Here is a 26,034-nt window from a genome sequence, read left to right on the forward strand (position 1 = left end):
GGGCATAACCTTAGAATAAGGGCCCGCCCATTTAAAACTGAGATGAGGACGAATTTCTTCTCTCAGAGGGTTGTAAATCTGTGGAATTTGCTGCCTCACAGAGCTGTGGAAGCCGGGACATTGAATAAATTTAAGAGAGAGATAGGCAGTTTCTTAACCAATAAGGGATTAAGGAGTTATGGGGAGCGGGCAGGGAAATGGACCTGAATCCATGATCGGATCAGCCATGATCATAATAAATAGCAGAGCAGGCTCGAGGGGCCGTATGGTCCACTCCTGCTCCTATTTCTTATGTTCTTATAATTCTGTCAGGCAGAGTCAGCATGGATTTATGAAGGAGAAGTCAAGTTTGACAAATTTGCTGGAATTCTTTGAGGATGTAACGAACAGGGTGGATAAAGGGGAACCAGTGGATGTGGTGTATTTGGACTTCCAGAAGGCATTTGACAAGGTGCCACATAAAAGGTTACTGCACAAGATAAAAGTTCACGGGGTTGGGGGTAATATATTAGCATGGATAGAGGATTGGCTAACTAACAGAAAACAGAGAGTCGGGATAAATGGTTCATTCTTGGGTTGGCAATCTATTTTCCCAGTCCACGTTAGCCAACTTTGCCTTCATACCTTAGTAATTGCCTTTATTTAAGTTTAAATCACTAGTTTCACACTCAAGTTTCTCACCCTCAAACTGAATGTGAAATTCTATCATGTTATGATCACTCTTCCCTAGAGGATCCTTTACTATGAGATCATTAATTAATCTGCAAAATCCTTCAAATCCATTGGCAGGATAGGCACACCGTCAGCATTCTCTCCAGGCCAACATACCCCAGCATCGAGGCATTGACCACGCTCGATCAGCTCCAATGGACAGGCCACACTGTCCACCTGCCCAATACTAGACTCCCGAAACAAGCACTCTACTCCAAGCTATGTCACGGCAAGCGAGTCCCAGGAGGGCAGAGAAAACGCTTCAAGAACACCCTCAAAGCCTCCTTGAAAAAATGTAACATCCCCACCGACTCTTGGGAATCCCTGGCCCAAGACCACTCAAAGTGGAGGAGAAGCATCCGAGAAGGCACCGAACACCTCGAGTCTCTTTGCTGGGATCACACGGAAGTCAAGCACAAACAGCGGAAGAAGCGGACGACAAATCAAGCCCCCCAGCCACCCGTCCCTCCAACCACCGTCTGCCCCACCTGTGACAGAGACTGTAGATCCCACATTGGTCTCATCAGTCGGGCGGGGGAGGGGGGAGGGGGAGGAAGAAGAAGATCCTCAGTGGTGGGAAAATTATTGGAAAAAATGGATAAATCTACATTTAGAAAGACACGGATTAATCAGGGACAGTCAGCATGGATTTGTTAAGGGAAGGTCGTGTCTGACTAACTTGATTGAATTTTGAGAGGAGGTAACCAGGAGGGTCGATGAGGGCAGTGTGTACGATGTAGTGTATATGGATTTTAGCAAAGCTTTTGATAAGGTCCCGTGTGACAGACTGGTCCCAAAAGTAAAAGCCCCTGGGATCCAGGGCAAAGTGGCAAGTTGGATCCAAAATTGTCTCAGAGGCAGGAAGCAAAGGGTAATGGTTGATGGGTGTATTTGTGACTGGATGGATGTTTCCAGTGGGGTTCCACAGGGTTCAGTGCTGGGTCCCTTGCTTTTTGTGGTATACATCAATGGCTTGGACTTTGAATGTTGGGGGTATGATTAAGAAGTTTGCAGATGATACTAAAATCGGCCGTGTGGTTAATAATGAAGAAGAAAGCTGTAGACTGCAGGAAGATATCGATGTACTGGTCAGGTGGGCAGAGCAGTGGCAAATGGAATTTAATCTGGAGAAATGTGAGGGAATGCATTTGGGGAGGGCTAACAAGGGAAGGGAATACACATTAAATGGTAGGACACTGAGAAGTGTAGAGGAACAAAGGGACCTGGGAGTGAAGGTCCACAGACCCCTGAAGGTAGCAGGCCAGGTGGATAAGGTGGTTAAGAAGGCAATCAGGATACTTGCCTTTATTTGCCGAGGGATAGAATACAAGAGCAAGGGGGTTATACTTTAGCTGTAGCCTATCTAGTGGTTTATACAGTTCGAGTACTGCGTGCAGTTCTGGTCACCACATTACAGGAAAGATGTGATTGCACTGGAGAGGGTGCAGAGGAGAATTACAAGGATGTCGCCAGGACTGGAGAATTTTAGCTATGAGGAAAGATTGGATAGGCTGGGTCTGTTTTCCATGGAACAGAGGAGGCTGAGGTGAGACCTCATTGAGTTGTATAAAATTATGAGGGGCCTGGATAGAGTAGATAGGAAGGACCTGTTTCCCTCGGCAGTGGGGTCAACAAGCAGGGGGCATAGATTTAAAGTAATTGGTAGAAGGTTTAGAGGGGATTTGAGGGGAAATTTCTTCACCCAGAGGGTGGTGGGGGTCTGGAACTCACGGCCTGAAAGGGTGGTAGAGGCAGAAACCCTCACCACATTTAAACAGTACTTGATGTGCACCTGAAGTGCTGTAACCCACAGGGCTACGGACCCAGAGCTGGAAAGTGGGATTAGGCTGGGTAGCTCTTGGTCGGCCGGTGTGGACACGATGGGCCGAATGGCCTCCTTCTGTGCTGTAAGCCTCTATGATTCTGTGATTGAAAGTAAATGAATATCAGTCCCTTAGCCCACAGACACTCACACAGCTGTCATCCTTTCGTCCTGGAAGGTCACAAAACCCATTCCCAGTCTTTTCAGGGTGATGCGATTGCGCTCAGCATTGAACTCATCTGTCAGCTTCTCCTCCAGTTCACTGTAGTACTGTTCCGCATCCACCTGTGAAAGAGACGGGAGGCTGGAGGTAAACAGGCACGGTGCAGCTGGCTGGGGACATTACTCTTCCCTCACATGCTTTGCGTGTGTGTCCTACACGGATATCACACATCACCATTACATCGGAGGGTTTAAAAACCAGCTGAGTGATCAGCCCTAGCCTGAGGTCATTTCACACTACCATCCAACCTTCATTTCCCTGCCCATTCAGGCTGGAACCTCCTGGTCATTTCTTCTCAGCTCTCTGACCATCTCTGATTGGCACAGCTTTCCATTCCCACTGACTGAACTACACACTGTAACTCACTTAACAGGAACAAGCTAAAGGTTAATGTTACTCCAATATAAAGCGAATGAACTCTTACACTGCTCATCTACACAACTTACTGTCCCTCCTACCCTTGTGTAATCTTCACACTTGGATATACAACTCTCTGTTCCTTCTTCCAAGTCATTGATAGATACAGTGAAAAGCAGAGGCCCCACAGCAGATCCCTGAGGAACACTGTCACATTCTGTCAATCAGTGAACATTACATTTATCGCCACCCTCCTACCTCCCAACCAGAGCGGGTGCAACCAAGGTTCAGGAGGTTGATTCTTGGGATGAGGTTGTCCTATTGATTGAGTGATATAGATTGGGCCGATACTCTGCAGTTTAGAAAAATGAGAAGTGATTCTTCGAGGACTTGACAGGGTAGATGCTGAAAGATTATTTCCCCTGGTGGAGAACTAGGGGTCACGGAGGGTGAAGTTGTGTTCCACCCCGGCTGGGGGCGGTAAGTGCTGTGACACGGGATTGCCTGCAGCAGGCGCAGTAATCACGTCCCACCAGCTAAATTGGGCAAAATCTCATGTTCTACTTCCTCTCGGGGGCGGGACCCGGGCGCTAACCATCACCGTGCGGAGAGGCACGTGGTGTTGGTGGGAACACAGGACCCTTCCGTTAAAGAGGAGGGCACACTGTGGACGCTGCATTAGGAAGAAGGGGCCACCAGTACACCATGAGGGAACAGGGTGCCGTGGCAGCTGCCTGGCACAGAGCCGAGGAATGCCGAGCTACAACATCATGGCACTGCCTCGCAATGGGAAGATCAGAAGTCGGCCATCTTTAACATTTGAGCACCGCACCTCCCCTTTAATTTTCGCCCCGCGAGCGGCCTAAAGCCCGGTAGGTGCCCCGCGGAGCTGCCAATGGCCCACAGGGCGCTACGCATGTTGTCATTGCCGGCCCAATAGCCCAGGACCCTACTGGGAGGAGCAGGGCGCTACTGGTCAATGACACCGCTAAACCCCCGTGGAATTTCACGGCAGTCGGCAGCAGAGCCATGCCCGGGTGAAAGGACTAATGGGAGGAGTAAGCAGCCCAAATTTCTCCCCCACAGTCTCAGGATAAGTGGTCGGCCATTTAAGACAAGGAGCTATTTCACCACTCAGAGGGTTGTGAATCTTTGGAATTCTCTGCCCCAGAGGGCTGTGAATGGTCTGTCGTTGAGTATATTGAAGACTGAGATCGATAGAGTTGCGATGGAGTTGAGGTCGATGATCAGCCATGATCTCATTGAATGGCGGAGCAGGTTCGAGGGGCCGAATGGCTGACTCCTGCTCCTATTTCTTATGTTCTTATGATTAGGGAGTTAACTCGAAGGTTTTGTGCTTTAGCGAAGAATCAGGAAATTAAGGTATGAGTTGGTCTGACTGTATTTGTTGGAGAGGGACTAGGTACTATGGAGTTGTATGTTGGAGTGATACTGAATCTCGCGGGATAGAATTAAAGGACAGTAAAGGGAAAAAGTTATTGATCGGAATATGCTACAGGCCACCAAATAATCCGAGGTTTGATCCGTTCTGTGGGAGACAGTAAGACTCAGGAGAGCAAAGTCTTCAGTAGCATTCCTGCGGGATTCCAATCTTCCTCACACTGACTGGAGCGCACAATATGGCCAGTCTGCAAGTGAGTGGGAATTTATTGGCATTGTGAGGGAATCGTTTCCAACACAGAATATTCTCGAACCCACAAGGGTTCATGAGTCCCAGAGAATGAGGAGGGAACAATAAGCAAAGTAGAAGTGAGGGAACATTTGGGATCTAGTAACAATAGCGTTCTGACAGTTCGGTTAAACATGAAGGTAGAAAGCAAAAGGAAGCCACATTTTAACCAAACTGCGTTTATCGAGTCACAGGAAGGCAGCGAAGTGGAAGAAAAGTGGAATTATTTGAAAGGGATTGTTTTTAAGATGCAAAAGGGAACAGGTCAGATACAGAACAAACATAATATGTTTGGATTAGTAACAAAATTGTGAAAAGAATCGGGAGAGCTTACAACAATTTGAAATGTTCAAGAAAGGAACAAGAGGAAGATCTATAAAGATAGGCTGAGAAATTCCGAGAAAGTGCTGAGAAATCACGAGGGAAACACAGTTGAAGAGGAAAGTATTCTTCAACATGTCCGGAGTAAAGCAGGGAGGAGATGGCCCTCTGAAATTGAGAATGCAGGAATGGTGCCTGAAGATAGAGAGATTACTGAAATAGTTAACTGTTATTTTTCAATAGTGTTCATAAAAGAAATAAGGGGAGAATTGCCAAAATTGGGGCACAATTCAAAGGTGAAAGTAGACTGAAAATGTTTTAAATCATGAAAGGACATATTGGGGAGGTTACATAAGAATATAAGAAATATGAGTAGGATTTATGTACAAGGACACCCAGGTCCCTCTGAACAACAACATTTCCCAATCTCACACCATTTAAAAATACTCTGCTTTTCTACTTTTCCTACCAATGTGAATAACTTCACATTTCTCCAAACAGCCCCTCGAGACTGCTCCACCATTCAATAAGATCACGGCTGATCTTCGACCTCAACTGCACTTTCCCGCCCGATCCCCATATCCCATGGTTCCATAGTATCCAAAAATCTATCGAACTCAGCCTTGAATATACTCAGAGACTGAGCCTCCACAGCCCTCTGGGGCAGAGAATTCCACAGATTCACCACCCTCTGAGTGAAGACATTCCTCCTCACCTCAGTCCTAAATGGCCAACCCCTCATTCAGAGACTGTGACCCCTGGTTCTAGACTGTCTGGACAGAGGAAACATCCTCCCTGCATCTACCCTGTCAAGTGCTTTAAATATTGTGTATTTTCAATGAGATCACCTCTCATTCTTCTAAACTCCAGAGAATATCGGCCTAGTCTACTCAATCTCTCCTCATAGGACAATCCCCCCATCCCAGGAATCAGTCTGGTGAACCTTCGTTACACTCCCTCTCTGGCAAGTATATCCTTCCTTAGGTAAGGAGACCGACACTGTACACAATACTCCAGCTGTGGTCTCACCAGGGCCCTGTACAATTGCAGTAAGACATCTTTACTCTTATACTCAAATCCTCCTGTAATAAAGACCAACATCCCATTTGCTTTAATCACTTGCTGTACCTGCATGTTAACTTTCAGTGATTGGTGTACAAGGACACCCAGGTCCCTCTGAACACCAATATTTCACAATCTCTCACCATTTAAAAATACTCTGGATAACTTCTCATTTCTCCTCATTATGTTCCATCTCCCATGTTCTTGCCCACTCACTTAGCCTGTCTATATCCCCTTTGTAGCCTTTTTGCATCCTCCTCACAACTTACTTTCCCACCTAACTATTTCAGCAAACTAAGATATATTACTATCGGTCCCCTCACCTAAGTCATTGATACAGATTGTGAATAGCTGGGCCCCAGCACCGATCCTTGCGGTACCCCACTAGTTACAGCCTGCCAACCTGAAAATGACATATTTACCCCTACTCTCTGTTTTCTAAGAACATAAGAACATAAGAAATAGGAGCTGGAGTCGGCCATTCGGCCCCTCGAGCCTGCTCCACCATTCAATAAGATCATGACTGATCTGATCATGGACTCAGCTCCACTTCCCCGCCCGCTCCCCATAACCCTTTACTCCCTTATCGCTCAAAAATCTGTCTATCTCCGCCTTAAATATATTCAATGCCCCACCTCCACAGCTCTCTGGGGCAGAGAATTCCACAGATTTACAACCCTCTGAGAGAAGAAATTCCTCCTCACCTCAGTTTTAAATGGGCGACCCCTTAATCTGAGACTATGCCCCCTAGTTTTAGTTTCCCCTATGAGTGGAAATATCTTCTCTGCATCCACCTTGTCAAGCCCCCTCATTATCTTATGTTTCAATAAGATCACCTCTCATTCTTCTGAACTCCAATGAGTATAGGCCCAACCTACTTAACCTATCTTCATAAGTCAACCCCCTCATCTCCGGAATCAACCGAGTGAACCTTCTCTGAACTGCCTCCAATGCAAGTATATCCTTCCTTCCTTAAATACAGAGACCAAAACTGTACGCAGTACTCCAGGTGTGGCCTTACCAATACCCTGTACAGTTGTAGCAGGACTTCTCTGCTTTTATACTCTATCCCCCTTGCAATAAAGGCCAACATTCCATTTGCCTTCCTGATCACTTGCTGTACCTGCATACTAACTTTTTGTGTTTCATGCACAAGGCCCCCCAGGTCTCTCTGTACTGCAGCATTTTGCAATTTTTCTCCATTTAAATTATAATTTGCTTTTCTATTTTTTCTGCCAAAGTGTATAACCTCACATTTTCCCACATTATAATCCATCTGCCAAATTTTTGCCCACTCACTTAGCCTGTCTATCCCTTTGTAGATTTTTTGTGTCCTCCTCACAATTTTCTTTCCCATCCATCTTTGTATCATCAGCAAACTTGGCTACATTACACTCGGTCCCTTCATCCAAGTCATTAATATAGATTGTAAATAGTTGAGGCCCCAGCACTGATCCCTGCGGCACCTCACTAGTCACTGTTTGCTAACCGGAAAATCATCCATTTAACCCAACTCTCTGTTTTCTGTCAGTTAGCCAATTCTCCAACAATATATTACCCCCAACCCAGTGAGCTTTTATCTTGTGCAGTAACCTCTTTTGCGTGACCTTATCGAATGCTTTTTGAAGACCCAAATACACCACATCCAATGGTTCCTCATTATCTATCCTATCAGTTACACCCTCAAAGCTCATGATAGATGAGGCTCCTGGAGAGATCGGGTTCTCTTGTGGATGTTTCTCAGAGTTCATTGGACCTGGCCCCAAGCCTGTAAAATAGCAAATGTGACTCCAAAATTCAAAAAAAGGGGCGAGGGATGAACCATCAAAGTCTAGACTTAAATCCTAGCCTTCCTTCCACTGTTAGATGAGGGATAATCTAAGGGTGCATCCATAGAATCCTAGAATGGTTACAGCACAGAACGCCATTCGGCCCGTCGAGCCTGTGCCCACTATCAGTCAGTCCCACTCCCCGCCCTTTCCCTGTGGCCCTGCAATTCTTTTCCCTTCAGATACTTATCCAACTCCCTTTTGAAAGATAAGATTGAGTCTGCCTCCACCACCCTCTCAGGCAGCGCATTCCAGATCCCGATTCCAGTATTTTCTTACATCGTATTTGGTTCTTCTGCCAATCACCTTAAATCTGTGCCCTCTGGTTCCCGACCCTTCCACCAATGGGAACAGTTTCTCTCTCTCTATCTACTCTGTCCAGGCCCCCCATGATTTTGAACACCTCGATCAAATTTCCTCTCAACTTTCTCTGCTCCAAGGAGAACAACCCCAGCTTCTCCAGTCTATCCACGTCACTGAAGTCCCTCATCCCTGGAACCATTCTCGTAAATCTCTTCTGCGCCCTCTCGAAGGCCTTCACATCCTTCCTAAAGTGCGGGGCCCAGAATTGGACACAATACTCTAGTTGGGGCCAAACCAGTGTTTTATACAGGTCCATCATAACTTCCACACTCTATGCCTCTATTTATGAAGCCCAGGATCCCGTAAGCCTTTTTAACCGCTTTCTCAACCTGCCCTCCTACCTTCAACGAATTATGCTCACATACCAGGTCTCTCTGTTCATGTACCCCCTTTAGGATTGTACCCTTTAGTTTATATCTTCTCTCCTCATTCTTTCTACCAAAATTTATCACTTCACAATTTTCTGCGCTAAATTTCATCTGTATTTGTCTGACCATCCCATCAGCCTGTCTGTGTCTTCCTGAAGTCTATCCCTATCCTCACTGTTCACTAGAACTCCAAGTTTTGTATCACCTGCAAATTTTGAAATTGTGCCCTGTACAGGGAGACAGAAGGCAGGAAACTATAGACCAGTTAGCCTAACATCTGTCATTGGGAAAATGCTGGAGTCTATTATTAAAAAAGCAGTAACAGGACATTTAGAAAATCATAATTCAGTCAAGCAGAGTCAGCATTGTTTTATGAAAGGGAAATCATGTTTGACAAATTTGCTGGAGTTCTTTGAGGATGTAACGAGTGGGGTGGATAAGGGGGAACCAGTGGATGTGGTGTATTTGGATTTCCAGAAGGCATTCGATAAGGTGCCACATAAAAGGTTAATGCACAAGATAAAAGTTCATGGGGTTGGGGGTAATATATTAGTATAGATAGAGGATTGACTCACTAACAGAAAACAGAGAGTCGGGATAAATGGGTCATTTTCCGGTTGGCAAACAGTAACTAGTGGGGTGCCACAGGGATCGGTGCTGGGGCCTCAAATATTTACAATCTATATTAATGACTTGGATGAAGGGACCGAGTTAATGTAGCCAAGTTTGCTGATGATTCAAAGATGGGAAAGCAAATTGTGAGGAGGACACAAAGAATCTACAAAGGGATATAGACAGGCTAAGTGAGTGGGCAAACATTTGGCAGATGGAGTATAATGTGGGAAAATGTGAGGTTATCCACTTTGGTAGGAAAAATAAAAAAGCAAATTATAATTTAAATGGGGAGAGATTACAAAATGCTGCAGTACAGAGGGACCTGGGGGTCATTGTGCATGAAACACAAAAAGTTATTATGCAGGTACAGCAAGTGATCAGGAAGGCAAATGGAATATTGACCTTTATCGCAAGGGAGATAGAGTATAAAAGCAGAGAAGTCCTGCTACAACTGTACAGGGTATTGGTGAGGCCACACCTGGAGTACTGCGTACAGTTTTGGTCTCCTTATTTAAGGAAGGATATACTTGCATTGGAGGTAGTTCAGAAAAGGTTTACTAGGTTGATTCCGGAGATGAATGGGTTGTCATATGAAGAAAGGTTGAGCAGGTTTGACCTATACTCATTGGAGTTTAGAAAACGTAGAGGTAATCTTATTGAAACGTGTAAGATACTGAGGGGACTCGACAGGGTAGATGCAGAGAGAATGTTTCCCCTCGTGGGGAATCTAGAACTAGAGGGCATAGTCTCAGAATAAGGGTCGCCCATTTGAAACGGAAATGAGGAGGAATTTTCTCTCAGAGGGTCGTGAATCTGTGGAATTCTCTGCCCCAGAGAGCTGTGGAGACTGGGTCATTAAATATATTTAAGGTGGAGATAGACAGATTTTTGAAAGATAAGGGGGTAAAGGGTTATGGGGAGCGGGCGGGGAAGTGGAGCTGAGTCCATGATCAGATCAGCCATGATCTTATTGAATGGTGGAGCAGGCTCGAGGGGCCGAATGGCCAACTCCTGCTCCTATTTCTTATGTTTATGTTCTTACATCCAAATCCAGGTCATTAATACATATTAAGAAAAGCAGTGGTCCCAGTACCGACCCTGGGGAACACCACTGTATACCTCCCTCCAGTCCCAGAAACAACCGTTCCCCACTACTCTCTGTTTCCTGTCACTGACACAATCCCGTATCCATGCTGCCACTGTCCCTTTTATTCCATGGGCTTCAACTTTGCTGCAAGCTGATTATGTGGTACTTTATCAAACACCTTTTGGAAATCCATGTACACCACGTCAACCACATTACCCTCATCAACCCTCCCTGTTACCTCATCAAAAAACTCTCATCAATTGGTTAAACACGATTTGCCTTTAACAAATCCGTGCTGGCTTTCCTTAATTAATCCCCACTTGTCCAAGTGACTATCCAGTGGGGTAGGAGGTAATCTGAGGCAGTCGGCATGGTTTCAGGGGTTCGGGCAGTGTGTATATTTAGGGGTTCGGGCATTGGGTATATTTAGGGGTTTGGGCTGTGGGTATATTTCAGGGGTTCAAGCAGTGGGTATATTTAGGGGTTCGGGCATTGGGTATATTTAGGGGTTCAGGCAGTGGGTATATTTAGGGAGTTCGGACAGTGGGTATATTTAGGGGTTCAGGCAGTGTGTATATTTCGGGAGTTCGGGCAGTGGGTATATTTAGGGGTTCAGACAGTGGGTATATTCGGGGAGTTCAGGCAGTGGGTATATTTAGGGGTTTGGGCAGTGGATATATTTAGGGGTTCAGGCAGTGGGTATATTTTGGGAGTTCAGGCAGTGGGTATATTTAGGGGTTTGGGCTGTGGGTATATTTCAGGGGTTCAGGCAGTGGGTATATTTAGGGGTTTGGGCAGTGTGTATATTTCGGGAGTTCGGGCAGTGGGTATATTTAGGGGTTTGGGCTGTGGGTATATTTCAGGGGTTCAGGCAGTGGGTATATTTAGGGGTTCGGGCAGTGTGTATATTTCGGGAGTTCGGGCAGTGGGTATATTTAGGGGTTTGGGCTGTGGGTATATTTCAGGGGTTCAGGCAGTGGGTATATTTAGGGGTTTGGGCTGTGGGTATATTTCAGGGGTTTGGGCCGTGGGTATATTTCAGGGGTTCAGGCAGTGGGTATATTTCAGGGGTTCAGGCAGTGGGTATATTTAGGGGTTTGGGCCATGGGTATATTTCAGGGGTTCAGGCAGTGGGTATATTTAGGGGTTCGGGCATTGGGTATATTTAGGGGTTTGGGCTGTGGGTATATTTCAGGGGTTCAGGCAGTGGGTATATTTAGGGGTTCAGGCAGTGGGTATATTTCAGGGGTTCAGGCAGTGGGTATATTTAGGGGTTCAAGCAGTGGGTATATTTAGGGGTTTGGGCAGTGACTATCCAGTGGGGTAGGAGGTAATCTGAGGCAGTCGGCATGGTTTCAGGAGTGAGAGATTGTGCTGGACTAATTTACTGGATTTCCTTGAAGAGATGAGAGACCTGGTGGATAGAGGCGATACAGTGGATGTTATGTACCTGGATTTCAGGAAGGCATTTGACACTGCCCCAGATAATAATCTACTCCTTGGGCCCAAGCCCTTGGGATCGGTGGAAATGTATTACAATCAAGGCACATTCTATTACAGGGAATAAAGCAGAAGGATAGAGTCATATCGAGAAGGGATACATTTGTGGAATGTGGGTAGTGGGTGCCTCAGGGATTGGTGCTGGAGCTCTTGTGCTTTCTATTTATATCGATTTGGAGTAGGAATAAGGACAATAATATCAAACTTTGTTGACACCAAATGAGGGGCATGGCGGACTGAGAGGAGGAATGCTGGAGGGAAGAGGGCAGAGTGTACCAGGGAAAGATTACCCACAGCCCCATAAATTGTGAGCTGTGCCTGAGGGTTGTAACCGTAGTCCTGGTGAATACACACTATGGGCAACGATTAATCAACATGTAAAGGCAATGGAATCACAGCGAACATGGCCATTACCTCCAAACCTACCAGCATTCTGTGAGAGGGCAACTAAGCAAATCGTCTCTGTTGAAGGAGTTGGATCAATACCTGCCGGGAAGCAGGGTTCAAGGTTAGAAAGAAACTTGCAGCATCGATTGATTTCCTTCCCAAGAAGGGGGTTGGAATCTAATGTCCTTAAAGTTGCAGAACAACAGGTCGGGCACAAGGTACATCCACGATCAAAGATTCCAGCAAGGATATGGTTAGAATGGGACTGAAGGACTTTTCTCTTAAAATTATATTTATGGAGGTTCGGGCAGGGGGCATATTTTGGGGGATCAGGCAGCGGATATATTTAGGGGGTTTGGACAGTGGGTATATTTAGGGGGGGTTCGGGCAGTGAGTATATTTAGGGGGGGGGGGTTCGGGCAGTGAGTATATTTAGGGGGGGTTCGGGCAGTGAGTATATTTAGGGGGGATTTGGACAGTGGGGATATTTCGGGGGTTCGGGCAGTGAGTATATTTAGGGGGGATTTGGACAGTGGGGATATTTCGGGGGTTCAGGCAGTGAGTATATTTAGGGAAGGTTCGGGCAATAGGTATATTAAGGGGGGGTGTTCGGGCAGTGAGTATATTTGGGGGGGTTGGGCAGTGGGTATATTTACGTGGGTTTTGGGCAATGGGTATATTTAGGGGGTTCAGGCGGGGGTACATTTAGGGGTTTGAGCAGTGGTTATACTTAGGGGGTTCGGGCACTGAGTATATTTAGAGGTTTGGGCAGTGGGTATATTTCAGGGGTTCGGGCAGTGGGTATATTTAGGGGTTCGAGCAGTGGGTATATTTCGGGGGTTCGGGCAGTGGGTATATTTAGAGGTTTGGGCAGTGGGTACATTTCAGGGATTCGGGCAGTGGGTATATTTAGGGGTTCGGACAGTGGGTATATTTAGGGGTTCGGGCAGTGGGTATATTTAGGGATTCGGGCAGTGGGTATATTTAGGGGTTTGGGCAGTGGGTATATTTAGGGGTTCGGGCAGTGGGTATATTTAGGGGTTCGGGCAGTGGGTATATTTAGGGATTCGGGCAGTGGGTGTATTTAGGGGTTCGGGTAGTGGGTATATTTAGGGGTTCGGGCAGTGGGTATATTTAGGGGTTTGTGCAATGGGTATATTTAGGGATTCGGGCAGTGGTTATATTTAGGGATTCGGGCAGTGGGTATATTTAGGGGTTTGGGTATATTTAGGGGTTTGGGCAGTGGGTATATTTAGGTGTTTGGGCAGTGGGTATATTTAGGTGTTTGGGCAGTGGGTATATTTAGGGGTTCGGGCAGTGGGTATATTTAGGGGTTCGGGCAGTGGGTATATTTTGGGGTTCGGGCAGTGGGTATATTTAGGCATTCGGGCAGTGGGTGTCTTTAGGGGTTTGGGCAGTGGGTATATTTAGGGGTTCGGGCAGTGGGTATATTCAGGGGTTCGGGCAGTGGGCATATTTCGGGGGTTTGGGCAGTGGGTATATTTAGGGGTTTAGGCAGTGGGTATATTGAGGGGTTTGGGTAATGGGTATATTTCAGGGGTTCGGGCAGTGTGTATATTTCAGGGATTCGGGCAGTGGGTATGTTTAGGGGTTCGGGCAGTGGGTATATTTAGGGATTCGAGCAGTGGTTATATTTCAGGGGTTCGGGCAGTGGGTATATTTAGCGGTTCGGGCAGTGGGTGTATCTCAGGGGTTCGGGTGGTGGGTATATTTAGGGGTTCGGGCAGCGGGTATATTTAGGGGTTCGGGCAGTGGATATATTTCAGGGGTTCAGGCAGTCGATATATTTCGGGGGTTCGGGCAGTGGGTATATTTAGGGGTTCGGGCAGTGGGTATATTTCAGGGGTTCGGGCAGTGGGTATATTTCGAGAGTGCGGGCACTGCGTATATTTAGGGGTTTGGCCAGTGGGTATATTTAAGGGTCCGGGCAGTGGGTATATTTAGGGGTCCGGGCAGTGAGTATATTTAGGGGTTCGGGCATTGGGTATATTTAGGGGTTCGGGCAGTGGGTATATTTCGGGAGTTCGAGCAGTTGGTATATTTAGGGGTTCGGGCAGTGGGTACATTTAGGGGTTTGGGCAGTGGGTATATTTAGGGGTTCGGGCAGTGGGTATATTTAGGGGTTCGGGCAGTGGGTATATTTCGGGAGTTCAGGCAGTGGGTATATTTAGGGGTTCGGGCAGTGGGTATATTTCGGGGGATCGAGCAGTGGGTATATTTAGGGGTTCGGGCAGTGGGTATATTTGGGGGGGGCAGTGGGTATATTTAGGGGTTCGGGCAGTGGGTATATTTAGGGGTCCGGGCAGTGAGTATATTTAGGGGTTCGGGCATTGGGTATATTTAGGGGTTTGGGCAGTGGGCATATTTCGGGAGTTCGAGCAGTTGGTATATTTAGGGGTTCGGACAGTGGGTACATTTAGGGGTTTGGGCACTGGGCATATTTGGGGGGGTGGGCAGTGTATATATTTAGGGGTTCAGGCAGTGGGTATGTTTAGGGAGATCGGGCAGTGGGTATATTTAGGGGTTCGGGCAGTGTGTATATTTCAGGAGTTCGGGCAGTGGGTATATTTAGGGGTTCGGGCAGTGGGTATATTTAGGGGTTCGGGCAGTGGGTATATTCAGGGGTTCGGGCAGTGTGTATATTTCAGGGGTTCGGACAGGTGGTATATTTCAGGGGTTCGGACAGTGGGTATATTTCAGGGGTTCGGGCAGGTGGTATATTTCAGGGGTTCGGTCAGTGGGTATATTCAGGGGTTCGGGCAGTGTGTATATTTCGGGAGTTCGGGCAGTGGGTATATTTCAGGGGTTCGGGCAGTGGGTATATTTAGGGAGTTCGGGCAGTGGGTATATTTAGGGGTTCGGGCAGTGGGTATATTTAGGGGTTCGGGCAGTGGGTATATTCAAGGGTTCGGACAGTGGGTATATTTCAGGGGTTCGGGCAGGTGGTATATTTCATGGGTTCGGACAGTGGGTATATTCAGGGGTTCGGGCAGTGTGTATATTTCGGGAGTTCGGGCAGTGGGTATATTCAGGGGTTCGGGCAGTGTGTATATTTCGGGAGTTCGGGCAGTGGGTATATTTCAGGGGTTCGGGCAGTGGGTATATTTCGGGGGTTCGGGCAATGAGCACAGGAATCCAATGCCCTCCCTCCTACAACACATCTCCAGCTGTGCAGTCACCTGCACCATCTTCCTGTTTCTCTTCTCACTGGCACGTGGCACTGGGAGTAATCTCCGGTTCTTTCATCTTTATCCTAGCTCCTGTAACTCTGATAAATGATGGTGAATGCTGTGTGTATTGGACCATCAGCAGCAACTTGAGTTCATAAACCCAATGAAAGTGGTGTGTGAGGAGAGAGCTGGGGATCTACTCCATTAGTTCAATGAAATCTGTAAACAGTCAGAGATAAGGTGCTGAGCTGTGATGGAAGAAAGCTCGTCCCGGACACACTGGGTGGCTTAGAATCAGCTGACAGTGAAGTTGGAGGAATATGGGTTAATAGATTCAACACCTCCCTACAGCACTGCCTTTAAACAAAGTGACGGAATAGCTATTGTTTTGCTGGGTCAACAGGGCATCTGAAACGGTGTCGTACAGAAACCACTTGGTGCCCTGCTGAGACCCACCTCGAGCACTGTGTCCAGTTCTGGTCACTGAGATATGGGGAGATGTGAAATCCTGCTAGATATGCCGAGATGATCTCTCAAACATAGAAACATAGAAAATAGGTGCAGGAGTAGGCCATTTGGCCCTTCGAGCCTGCACCACCGTTCAATAAGATCATGGCTGATCATTCCCTCAGTACCCCTTTCCTGCTTTCTCTCCATACCCCTTGATCCCCTTAGCCATAAGGTCCATATCTAACTCCCTCTTGAATATATCCAATGAACTGGATCAACAACTCTCTGCGGCAGGGAATTCCACAGGTTAACAACTCTCTGAGTGAAGAAGTTTCTCCTCATCTCAGTCCTAAATGGCTTACCCCTTATCCTTAGACTGTGTCCCCTGGTTCTGGACTTCCCCAACATCGGGAACATTCCACCCGCACCTAACCTCTCCCGTCCCGTCAGAATCTTATATGTTTCTATGAGATCCCCTCTCATCCTTCTAAACTCCAGTGCATAAAGGCCCAGTTGATCCAGTCTCTCCTCATATGTCAGTCCTGCCATCCCGGGAATCAGTCTGGTGAACCTTCGCTGCACTACCTCGATAGCAAGAGCGTCCTTCCTCAGATTAGGAGACCAAAACTGAACACAATATTCCAGATGTGGCCTCACCAAGGCCCTGTACAACTGCAGTAAGACCTCCCTGCTCCTATACTCAAATCCCCTCGCTATGAAGGCCAACATACCATTTGCCTTCTTCACCGCCTGCTGTACCTGCATGCCAACTTTCAATGACTGATGTACCATGACACCCAGGTCTCATTGCACCTCCCCTTTTCCTAATCTGCCGCCATTCAGATAATATTCTGTCTTCGCGTTTTTGCCCCCAAAGTGGATAACCTCACATTTATCCACATTATACTGCATCTGCCATGCATTTGCCCACTCACCTAACCTGTCCAAGTCACCCTGCAGCCTCTTAGCGTCCCCCTCACAGCTCACACCGCCACCCAGTTTAGTGTCATCCGCAAACTTGGAGATATTACACTCAATTCGTTCATCTAAATCATTGATGTATATTGTAAAGAGCTGGGGTCCCAGCACTGAGCCCTGCGGCACTCCACTAGTCACTGCCTGCCATTCTGAAAAGGACCCATTTATCCCGACTCTCTGCTTCCTGTCTGCCAACCAGTTCTCTATCCACGTCAATACATTACCCCCAATACCATGCGCTTTGATTTTGCACACCAATCCCTTGTGTGGGACCTTGTCAAAAGCCTTTGAAAGTCCAAATACACCACATCCACTGGTTTTCATTTGTCCACTCTGCTTGTTACATCCTCAAAAAATTCCAGAAGATTTGGCAAGCATGATTTCCCCTTCATGAATCCATGCTGACTTGGACTGATCCTGTCACTGCTTTCCAAATGCGCTGCGATTTCATCCTTAATAATTGATTCAACATTCTCCCCAGTACTAATGTCAGGCTAACTCGTCTATAATTACCCGCTTTCTCTCTCCCTCCCTTTTTAAAAAGTGGTGTTACATTAGATACCCTCCAGTCCATAGGAATCGATCCAGAGTCGATAGACTGTTGGAAAATGATCACCAATGCATCCACTATTTCTAGGGCCACTTCCTTTAGTATTCTGAGATACAGACTATCAGGCCACGGGGATTTATCGGCCTTCAATCCCATCAATTTCCCAAACACAATTTCCCGCCTAATAAGGATATCTTTCAGTTCCTCCTTCTCACTAGCCCCTTGGTCCCCTAGTACTTCCGGAAGGTTATTTGTGTCTTCCTTCGTGAAGACACAAATAACGGTGGCATCAAAGGATTGCGTTATGGGGAAAGACGTAAGACACTGGTGCTTACTGGCTTTGAAAGAAGCAACTTTGAGAGGTTAGAAGGTGAATTGGAACAGAACTGCAAGATCAGCTATAACAGTTTGGGACTAGAATTGTTGAAAGGCCAATATAGGACAGCATCAGAGCGAAATGAAACCACTCTGATCAATATTTTGAGTGAACATAATTGTAGGTAGTCTTGTGACTTGGTTTGGTACCTGGTTGGGAGCTAGGACGCAGAGTGGGGATAAACAGGAAGGTTCTCTGAATGTGGCAATTTGACTAGTGATGTTTTCCAGGGATCTCATATCATAGACATTTACAGCACGGAAGGAGGCCATTTTGGCCCATCGTGTCCATGCCGTCCGACAAAGAGCTACCCAGCCTAATCCCACTCCCCAGCTCTCGGTCCGTAGCCCTGCAGGTTACGGCACTTCAGGTGCACATCCAAGTACTTTTTAAATGTGGTGAAGGTTTCTGCCTCTCCCACCCTTTCAGGGAGTGAGTTCCAAACCCCCACCACCCTCTGGGTGAAGAAATTCTCAACTCCCCTCTAAACCTCCAGCAATTACTTTAAATAAGAACACAAGAAATAGGAGCAGGATAAGGCACTGCTCCGCCATTTAATATGGTCACGGCTGATCTGATCATGGACTCAGCTCCACTTCCCTACCCAGTCTCCATAACCCCTTATTCCCTTATCATTTAAGAAACTTTCTATATCTGTCTTAAACTTATTCAATGTCCCAGCTTTCACAGCTCTCTGAGGCAATGAATTCCACATATTTACAACCCTCTGAGAGAAGAAATTTCTTCTCATAAGAACATAAGAATTAGGAACAGGAGTAGGCCATCTAGCCCCTCGAGCCTGCTCCGCCATTCAACAAGATCATGGCTGATCTGGCCGTGGACTCAGCTCCACTTACCCGCCCTCTCCCCGTAACCCTTAATTCCCTTATTGGTTAAAAATCTATCTATCTGTGACTTGAATACATTCAATCAGCTAGCCTCAACTGCTTCCTTGGGCAGAGAATTCCACAGATTCACAACCCTCTGGGAGAAGAAATTCCTTCTCAACTCGGTTTTAAATTGGCTCCCCCGTATTTTGAGGCTGTGCCCCCTAGTTCTAGTCTCCCCGACTAGTGGAAACAACCTCTCTGCCTCTATCTTGTCCATCCCTTTCATTATTTTAAATGTTTCTATAAGATCACCCCTCATCCTTCTGAACTCCAACGAGTAAAGACCCAGTCTACTCAATCTCTCATCATAAGGTAACCCCCTCATCTCCGGAATCAGCCTAGTGAATCATCTCTGTACCCCCTCCAAAGCTAGTATATCCTTCCTTAAGTAAGGTGACCAAAACTGCACTCAGTACTCCAGGTGCGGCCTCACCAATACCCTATACAGTTGCAGAAGGACCTCCCTGCTTTTGTACTCCATCCCTCTCGCAATGAAGGCCAACATTCCATTCGCCTTCCTGATTACCTGCTGCACCTGCAAACTAACTTTTTGGGATTCATGCACAAGGACCCCCAGGTCCCTCTGCACCGCAGCATGTTGTAATTTCTCCCCATTCAAATAATATTCCCTTTTACTGTTTTTTTTTCCAAGGTGGATGACCTCACACTTTCCAACATTGTATTCCATCTGCCAAACCTTAGCCCATTCGCTTAACCTATCTAAATCTCTTTGCAGCCTCTGTGTCCTCTACACAACCCGCTTTCCCACTAATCTTTGTGTCATCTGCAAATTTTGTTACACTAAACTCTGTCCCCTCTTCCAGGTCATCTATGTATATTGTAAACAGTTGTGGTCCCAGCACCAATCCCTGTGGCACACCACTAACCACCGATTTCCAACCCGAAAAGGACCTATTTATCCCGGCTCTCTGCTTTCTGTTCACCAGCCAATTCTCTATCCATACTAATACATTTCCTCTGACTCCGCGTACCTTTATCTTCTGCAGTAACCTTTTGTGTGGCACCTTATCAAATGCCTTTTGGAAATCTAAATACACCACATCCATCGGTACACCTCTATCCACCATGCTCGTTATATCCTCAAAGAATTCCAGTAAATTGGTTAAACATGATTTCCCCTTCATGAATCCATGCTGCGTCTGCTTGATTGCACTATTCCTATCTAGATGTCCCGCTATTTCTTCCTTAATGATAGTTTCAAGCATTTTCCCCACTACAGATGTTAAACTAACCGGCCTATAGTTACCTGCCTTTTGTCTGCTGCCTTTTTTAAACAGAGGCGTTACATTAGCTGCTTTCCAATCCGCTGGTACCTCCCCAGAGTCCAGAGAATTTTGGTAGATTATAACGAATGCATCTGCTATAACTTCCGCCATCTCTTTTAATACCCTGGGATACATTTCATCAGGACCAGGGGACTTGTCTACCTTGAGTCCCATTAGCCTGTCCAGCACTACCCCCCTCGTGATAGTGATTGTCTCAAGGTCCTCCCTTCCCACATTCCTGTGACCAGCAATTTTTGGCATGGTTTTTGTGTCTTCCACTGTGAAGACCAAAGCAAAATAATTGTTTACGGTCTCAGCCATTTCAACATTTCCCATTATTAAATCCCCCTTCTCATCTTCTAAGGGACCAACATTTACTTTAGTCACTCTTTTCCGTTTTATATATCTGTAAAAGCTTTTACTATTCGTTTTTATGTTTTGCGCAAGTTTACCTTCGTAATCTATCTTTCCTTTCTTTATTGCTTTCTTAGTCATTTTTTGCTGTCGTTTAAAATTTTCCTAATCTTCTATTTTCCCACTAACCTTGGCCACCTTATACGCATTGGTTTTTAATTTGATACTCTCCTTTATTTCCTTGGTTATCCACGGCTGGTTATCCCTTCTCTTACTGCCCTTCTTTTTCACTGGAATATATTTTTGTTGAGCACTATGAAAGAGCTCCTTAAAAGTCCTCCACTGTTCCTCAATTGTGCCACCGTTTAGTCTGTGTTTCCAGTCTACTTTAGCCAACTCTGCTCTCATCCCACTGTAGTCCCCTTTGTTTAAGCATAGTACGCTCATTTGAGACACTACTTCCTCACCCTCAATCTGTATTACAAATTCAACCATACTGTGATCACTCATTCCGAGAGGATCTTTTACTAGGAGATCGTTTATTATTCCTGTCTCATTACACAGGACCAGATCTAAGATAGCTTGCTCTCTTGTAGGTTCTGTAACATACTGTTCTAAGAAACAATCCCGTGCGATTTGATTTGACCAATCGATATGTAGGTTAAAATCCCCCATGATTACTGCCGTTCCTTTTTCACATGCCTCCATTATTCCCTTGATTATTGCCTGCCCCACCGTGAAGTTATTATTTGGTGGCCTATATCTATGCCCCCTGGTTGTTGACCCCTCTGCCAAGGGAAACAGGTCCTTCCTATCCACTCTATCCAGGCCCTTCTTAATTTTTTACACCTCAATTAAATCTCCACTGAGCCTCCTTTGTTGCAAAGAAAACAACCCCAGCCCATCCAATCTTTCCTCATGGCTAAAATTCTCCAGTCCAGTAAACATCCTCGTAAATCTCCTCTCTAGTACCCTCTCCAGTGCAATCACATCTTTCCTGTAATGTGGTGACCAGAACTGCACGCAGTACTCCAGCTGTGGCCTAACCAGTGTTTTATACAGTTCAATCATAACCTCCTTGCTCATATATTCCATGCCTTGGCTAATAAAGGCAAGCATTCCGATTGCCTTCTTAACCACCTTATCTACCTGGCCTGCTACCTTCAGGGATCTGTGGGCCTGCACTCCAAGGTCTCTTTGTTCCTCTACACTTCTCAGTGTCGTATCATTTATTGTGTATTCCCTTGCCTTGTTAGCCCTCCCCAAATGCAATACCTCACACTTCTCCGGATTGAATTCCATTTGCCACTGTTCTGCCCACCTGACCAGTTCATCGATATCTTCCTGCAGTCTACAGCTTTCTTCTTCATCATCAACCACACAGCCTAGGATCTGTACTGGGGCCTCAGCTTTTCACCATATCTATCAATGAATGAGTGATCATAGCATGGTTGAATTTCAAATTCAGATGGAGGTGATAAAGTTGGATCTCTAACCAGCGTACTAAACTTAAATAAAGGAGACTATGAAGGTATGAGGGCAGAGTTGGTTAAAGTGGACTGGGAAAATAGATTAAAGTGTGGGACAGTTGATGAACAGTGGTGTACATTTAAGGAGATATTTCACAATTCTCAAGAAGGATATATTTCAGTGAGGAGGAAAGGGTGTAAGAGAAAAGATCTAAGGATAAGGGGTGAGCCATTTTGGACCGAGATGAGGAGAAACTTCTTCACCCAGAGAGTGGTGAACCTGTGGAATTCTCGACCACAGAAAGTAGTTGAGGCCAATTCACTAAATATATTCAAAAGGGAGTTAGATGTAGTCCTTACTACTCGGGGGATCAAGGGTTATGGCGAGAAAGCAGGAAGTGGGTACTGAAGTTTCATGTTCAGCCATGAACTCATTGAATGGCGGTGCAGGCTAGAAGGGCTGAATGGCCTACTCCTGCACCTATTTTCTATGTTTCTATGTTTCTATAGCCATCCGTGGCTAACTGAAGAAATAAAGGACGGTATCCAATTAAAAACAAGGGCATACAATGTGGCCAAAACTAGTGGGAGGCCAGAGGATTGGGAAGCGTTTAAAAGCCAGCAAAGAATGACTAAAAATGATTAAGAAAGGGAATATAGACTATGAAAATAAACGAGCACAAAATATAAAAACAGATAGCAAGAGTTTCTATAGGTATATAAAAAGGAAAAGAGTGGCTGAAGTAAATGTTGGTCCCTTAGAGGACGAGACCGGGGAACATGGAGATGGCAGAAACTCTGAACAAATATTTTGTATCAGTCTTTACGGTAGAGGATAATAACAATATTCCGGCAGTGGATAGTCAAGGGGCTATAGGGGGGGAGGAACTTAACACAATCACAATCACTAAGGAGGTGGTACTCAGTAAGATAATGGGACTAAAGACAGATAAATCCCCTGGACCTGATGGCTTGCATCCTCGGGTCTTAAGGAAGTAGCGGCAGGGATAGTGGCTGCATTGGTTGTAATTTACCAAAATTCCCCGGATTCTGGGGAGGTCCCAGCAGATTGGAAAACTGCAAATGTAACACCCCTATTTAAGAAAGGAGGCAGACAAAAAGCAGGAAACTATAGAGCAGTTAGCCTAACATCTGTGGTTGGGAAAATGTTGGAGTCCATTATTAAAGAAGCAGTAGCAGGACATTTGGAAAAGCAAAATTCGGTCAGGCAGAGTCAGCATGGATTTATGAAGGGGAAGTCATGTTTGACAAATTTACTGTAATTCTTTGAGGATGTAATGAACAGGGTGGATAATGGGGAACCAGTGGATGTGGTGTATTTGGACTTCCAGAAGGCATTTGACAAGGTGTCACATAAAAGGTTAATGCACAAGATAAAAGTTCACGGGGTTAGGGATAATATATTAGCATGGATAGAGGATTGGCTAACGAACAGAAAACAGAGAGTCGGGATAAATGGATCATTCTCAGGTTGGAAATCAGTAACTAGTGGGGTGCCGCAGGGATCAGTGCTGGGCCCCCAACTATTTACAATCTATATTAACGACTTGGAAGAAGGGACTGAGTGTAATGTAGCCAAGTTTGCTGACGATACAAAGATGGGAAGAAAGGCAATATGTGAAGAGGACCCTAAACAACTGCAAAAGGACATAGAAACATAGAAACATAGACTCTGGCTTCTGTTCCTATGTTGGAAATGGAGGCAGGAGCTTAAATCCATTCCAGATATAATGCGATGATAGATAAATTAAGGGGGCTCAAAGTTCTCCTTGCTGCATTCATCCAGTATCCTTTATTGACCCTGTCTTAGTCTCAGACTCCTTGACCCATCTCCTGAGTCTCTAACTCTCTACCCTGTCTGTCTCAGTCTCTAACTCTCTGCCCTGTCTGTCTCAGTCTCTAACTCTCTGCCCTGTCTGTCTCAGTCTCTAACTCTCTACCCTGTCTGTCTCAGTCTCTAACTCTCTGCCCTGTCTGTCTCAGTCTCTAACTCTCTGCCCTGTCTGTCTCAGTCTCTAACTCTCTGCCCTGTCTGTCTCAGTCTCTAACTCTCTACCCTGTCTGCCTCAGTCTCTAACTCTCTGCCCTGTCTGTCTCAGTCTCTAACTCTCTGCCCTGTCTGTCTCAGTCTCTAACTCTCTACCCTGTCTGCCTCAGTCTCTAACTCTCTAACCCTGTCTGTCTCAGTCTCTAACTCTCTGCCCTGTCTGTCTCAGTCTCTAACTCTCTGCCCTGTCTGTCTCAGTAACTCTCTGCCCTGTCTGTCTCAGTAACTCTCTGCCCTGTCTGTCTCAGTCTCTCTAACATTGCTGGGCCTATATTCCATCCCAATGCCTCGCTCTTCTCCTGTCTCAGTGAATAACTTATTGTGTCACAGTCTGTATCTCGCTGCCTCACCTGTCTGATTCTCCGTCTCCCCCCACAAACTCCCCCTCCGTCTCCTCCCCGTCTCCCCCCACAAACTCCCCCTCCGTCTCCTCCCCGTCTCCCCCCTCAAACTCCCCCTCCGTTTCCTCCCCTTCTCCCCCCCAAACTCCCCCTCCGTCTCCTCCCCTTCTCCCCCCTCAAACTCCCCCTCCGTCTCTTCCCCGTCTCCCCCCACAAACTCCCCCTCCGTCTCCTCCCCGTCTCCCCCCTCAAACTCCCCCTCCGTCTCCTCCCCTTCTCCCCCCCCAAACTCCCCCTCCGTCTCCTCCCCTTCTCCCCCCCCAAACTCCCCCTCCGTCTACTCCCCGTCTCCTCCTCAAACTCCCCCTCCGTCTCCTCCCCGTCTCCCCTCACAAACTCCCCCTCCGTCTCCTCCCCGTCTCCCCCCTCAAACTCCACCTCCGTCTCCTCCCCGTCTCCCCCCACAAACTCCCCCTCCGTCTCCTCCCCGTCTCCCCCCTCAAACTCCCCCTCCGTCTCCTCCCCTTCTCCCCCCCCCAAACTCCCCCTCCGTCTCCTCCCCTTCTCCCCCCCCCAAACTCCCCCTCCGTCTACTCTCCGTCTCCTCCTCAAACTCCCCTTCCGTCTCCTCCCCTTCTCCCCCCCCCCAAACTCCCCCTCTGTCTCCTCCTCAAACTCCCCTTCCGTCTCCTCCCCTTCTCCCCCCCCCCAAACTCCCCCTCTGTCTCCTCCTCAAACTCCCCCTCCGTCTCCTCCCCTTCTCCCCCCCCCAAACTCCCCCTCCGTCTCCTCCCCGTCTCCTCCTCAAACTCCCCCTCCGTCTCCTCCGTGTCTCCCCCCACAAACTCCCCCTCCGTCTCCTCCCTCAAACTCACCTCCGTCCCCTCCCCGTCTCCCCCCTCAAACTCCCCCTCCGTCTCCTCCCTCAAACTCCCCCTCCGTCTCCTCCCCGTCTCCTCCTCAAACTCCCCAAACTTCCCCTCCCCGTCTCCCCCCCAAACTCCCCCTCTGTCTCCTCCCCGTCTGCTCCTCAAACTCCCCCTCCGTCTCCTCCCATCTCTACCCCAGACGCCTCCTCTATCTCTGCCCCTCTCCAGAGCCTCGATCTTATCTACTTTTAATATAGAATCACAGAATGGTTACATGTGGCCTGTCGGCTCTCTGCAAGAGCACTTCAGCTAGTCCCACTCCTCCGCCCTTTCCCTGGAGCCCTGCAAAAAATATATATTTCAGGGACTTATCCAACTCCCTTTTGAAAGCAGCGATTGAGTCTGCCTCCACCACCCTCTCAGGCCGTGCATTCCGGATCCTAACCACTCGCTGCGTGAAAAGGTTTTCCCTCGTGTCGCCTTTGGTTCTTCTGCCAATCGTCTTAAATCTGTGTCCTCTGGTTCCCGACCCTTCCACCAATGGGAACAGTTTCTCTCTCTATCTACTCTGTCCAGACCCCTCATGATTTTGAACACCTCGATCAAATCTCCTCTCCACCTTCTCTGCTCCGAGGAGAACGACATGCCTGACTATTTCCTGTTGCACACTGAATCGTCCATTCTTCTCACCTGGTCAAACCCACAGGAATTGCAGCAGCAGATCCGAGCCAATGGGTGGGTCTTAATCATTATCTTTCCTTCCTTTTGGGCCTTGGCTGTGAAATATAGGCGTCCTTTCATTGCCTTTCGCCTGAGAGAGGAAATTAAAAGTTACAAACACAACAGAACCAGAGGCAGGAGCTCCAGGTGTTATTTC

At 47.0% G+C, this 26,034-nt stretch overlaps 1 protein-coding gene across 1 annotated transcript in view; it reads right to left on the reverse strand.

Moving 5' to 3' along the window:
• The window catches only part of tmem63c (transmembrane protein 63C), a 192,514-nt gene that overhangs the window by 54,541 nt on the left and 111,939 nt on the right, over window positions 1–26,034 (reverse strand). The window contains exons 12-13 of the mRNA XM_070871360.1: window positions 25,848–25,968; window positions 2,685–2,818 (exon numbers count right to left, since the gene is read on the reverse strand). Of these exons, the coding sequence (XP_070727461.1) occupies window positions 2,685–2,818; window positions 25,848–25,968 (255 nt within the window). The remainder of the gene's footprint in view (window positions 1–2,684; window positions 2,819–25,847; window positions 25,969–26,034) is intronic.

This window comes from Pristiophorus japonicus, unplaced genomic scaffold (assembly GCF_044704955.1).
Source record: "Pristiophorus japonicus isolate sPriJap1 unplaced genomic scaffold, sPriJap1.hap1 HAP1_SCAFFOLD_246, whole genome shotgun sequence".
NCBI classification, from domain to species: domain Eukaryota; kingdom Metazoa; phylum Chordata; class Chondrichthyes; family Pristiophoridae; genus Pristiophorus; species Pristiophorus japonicus.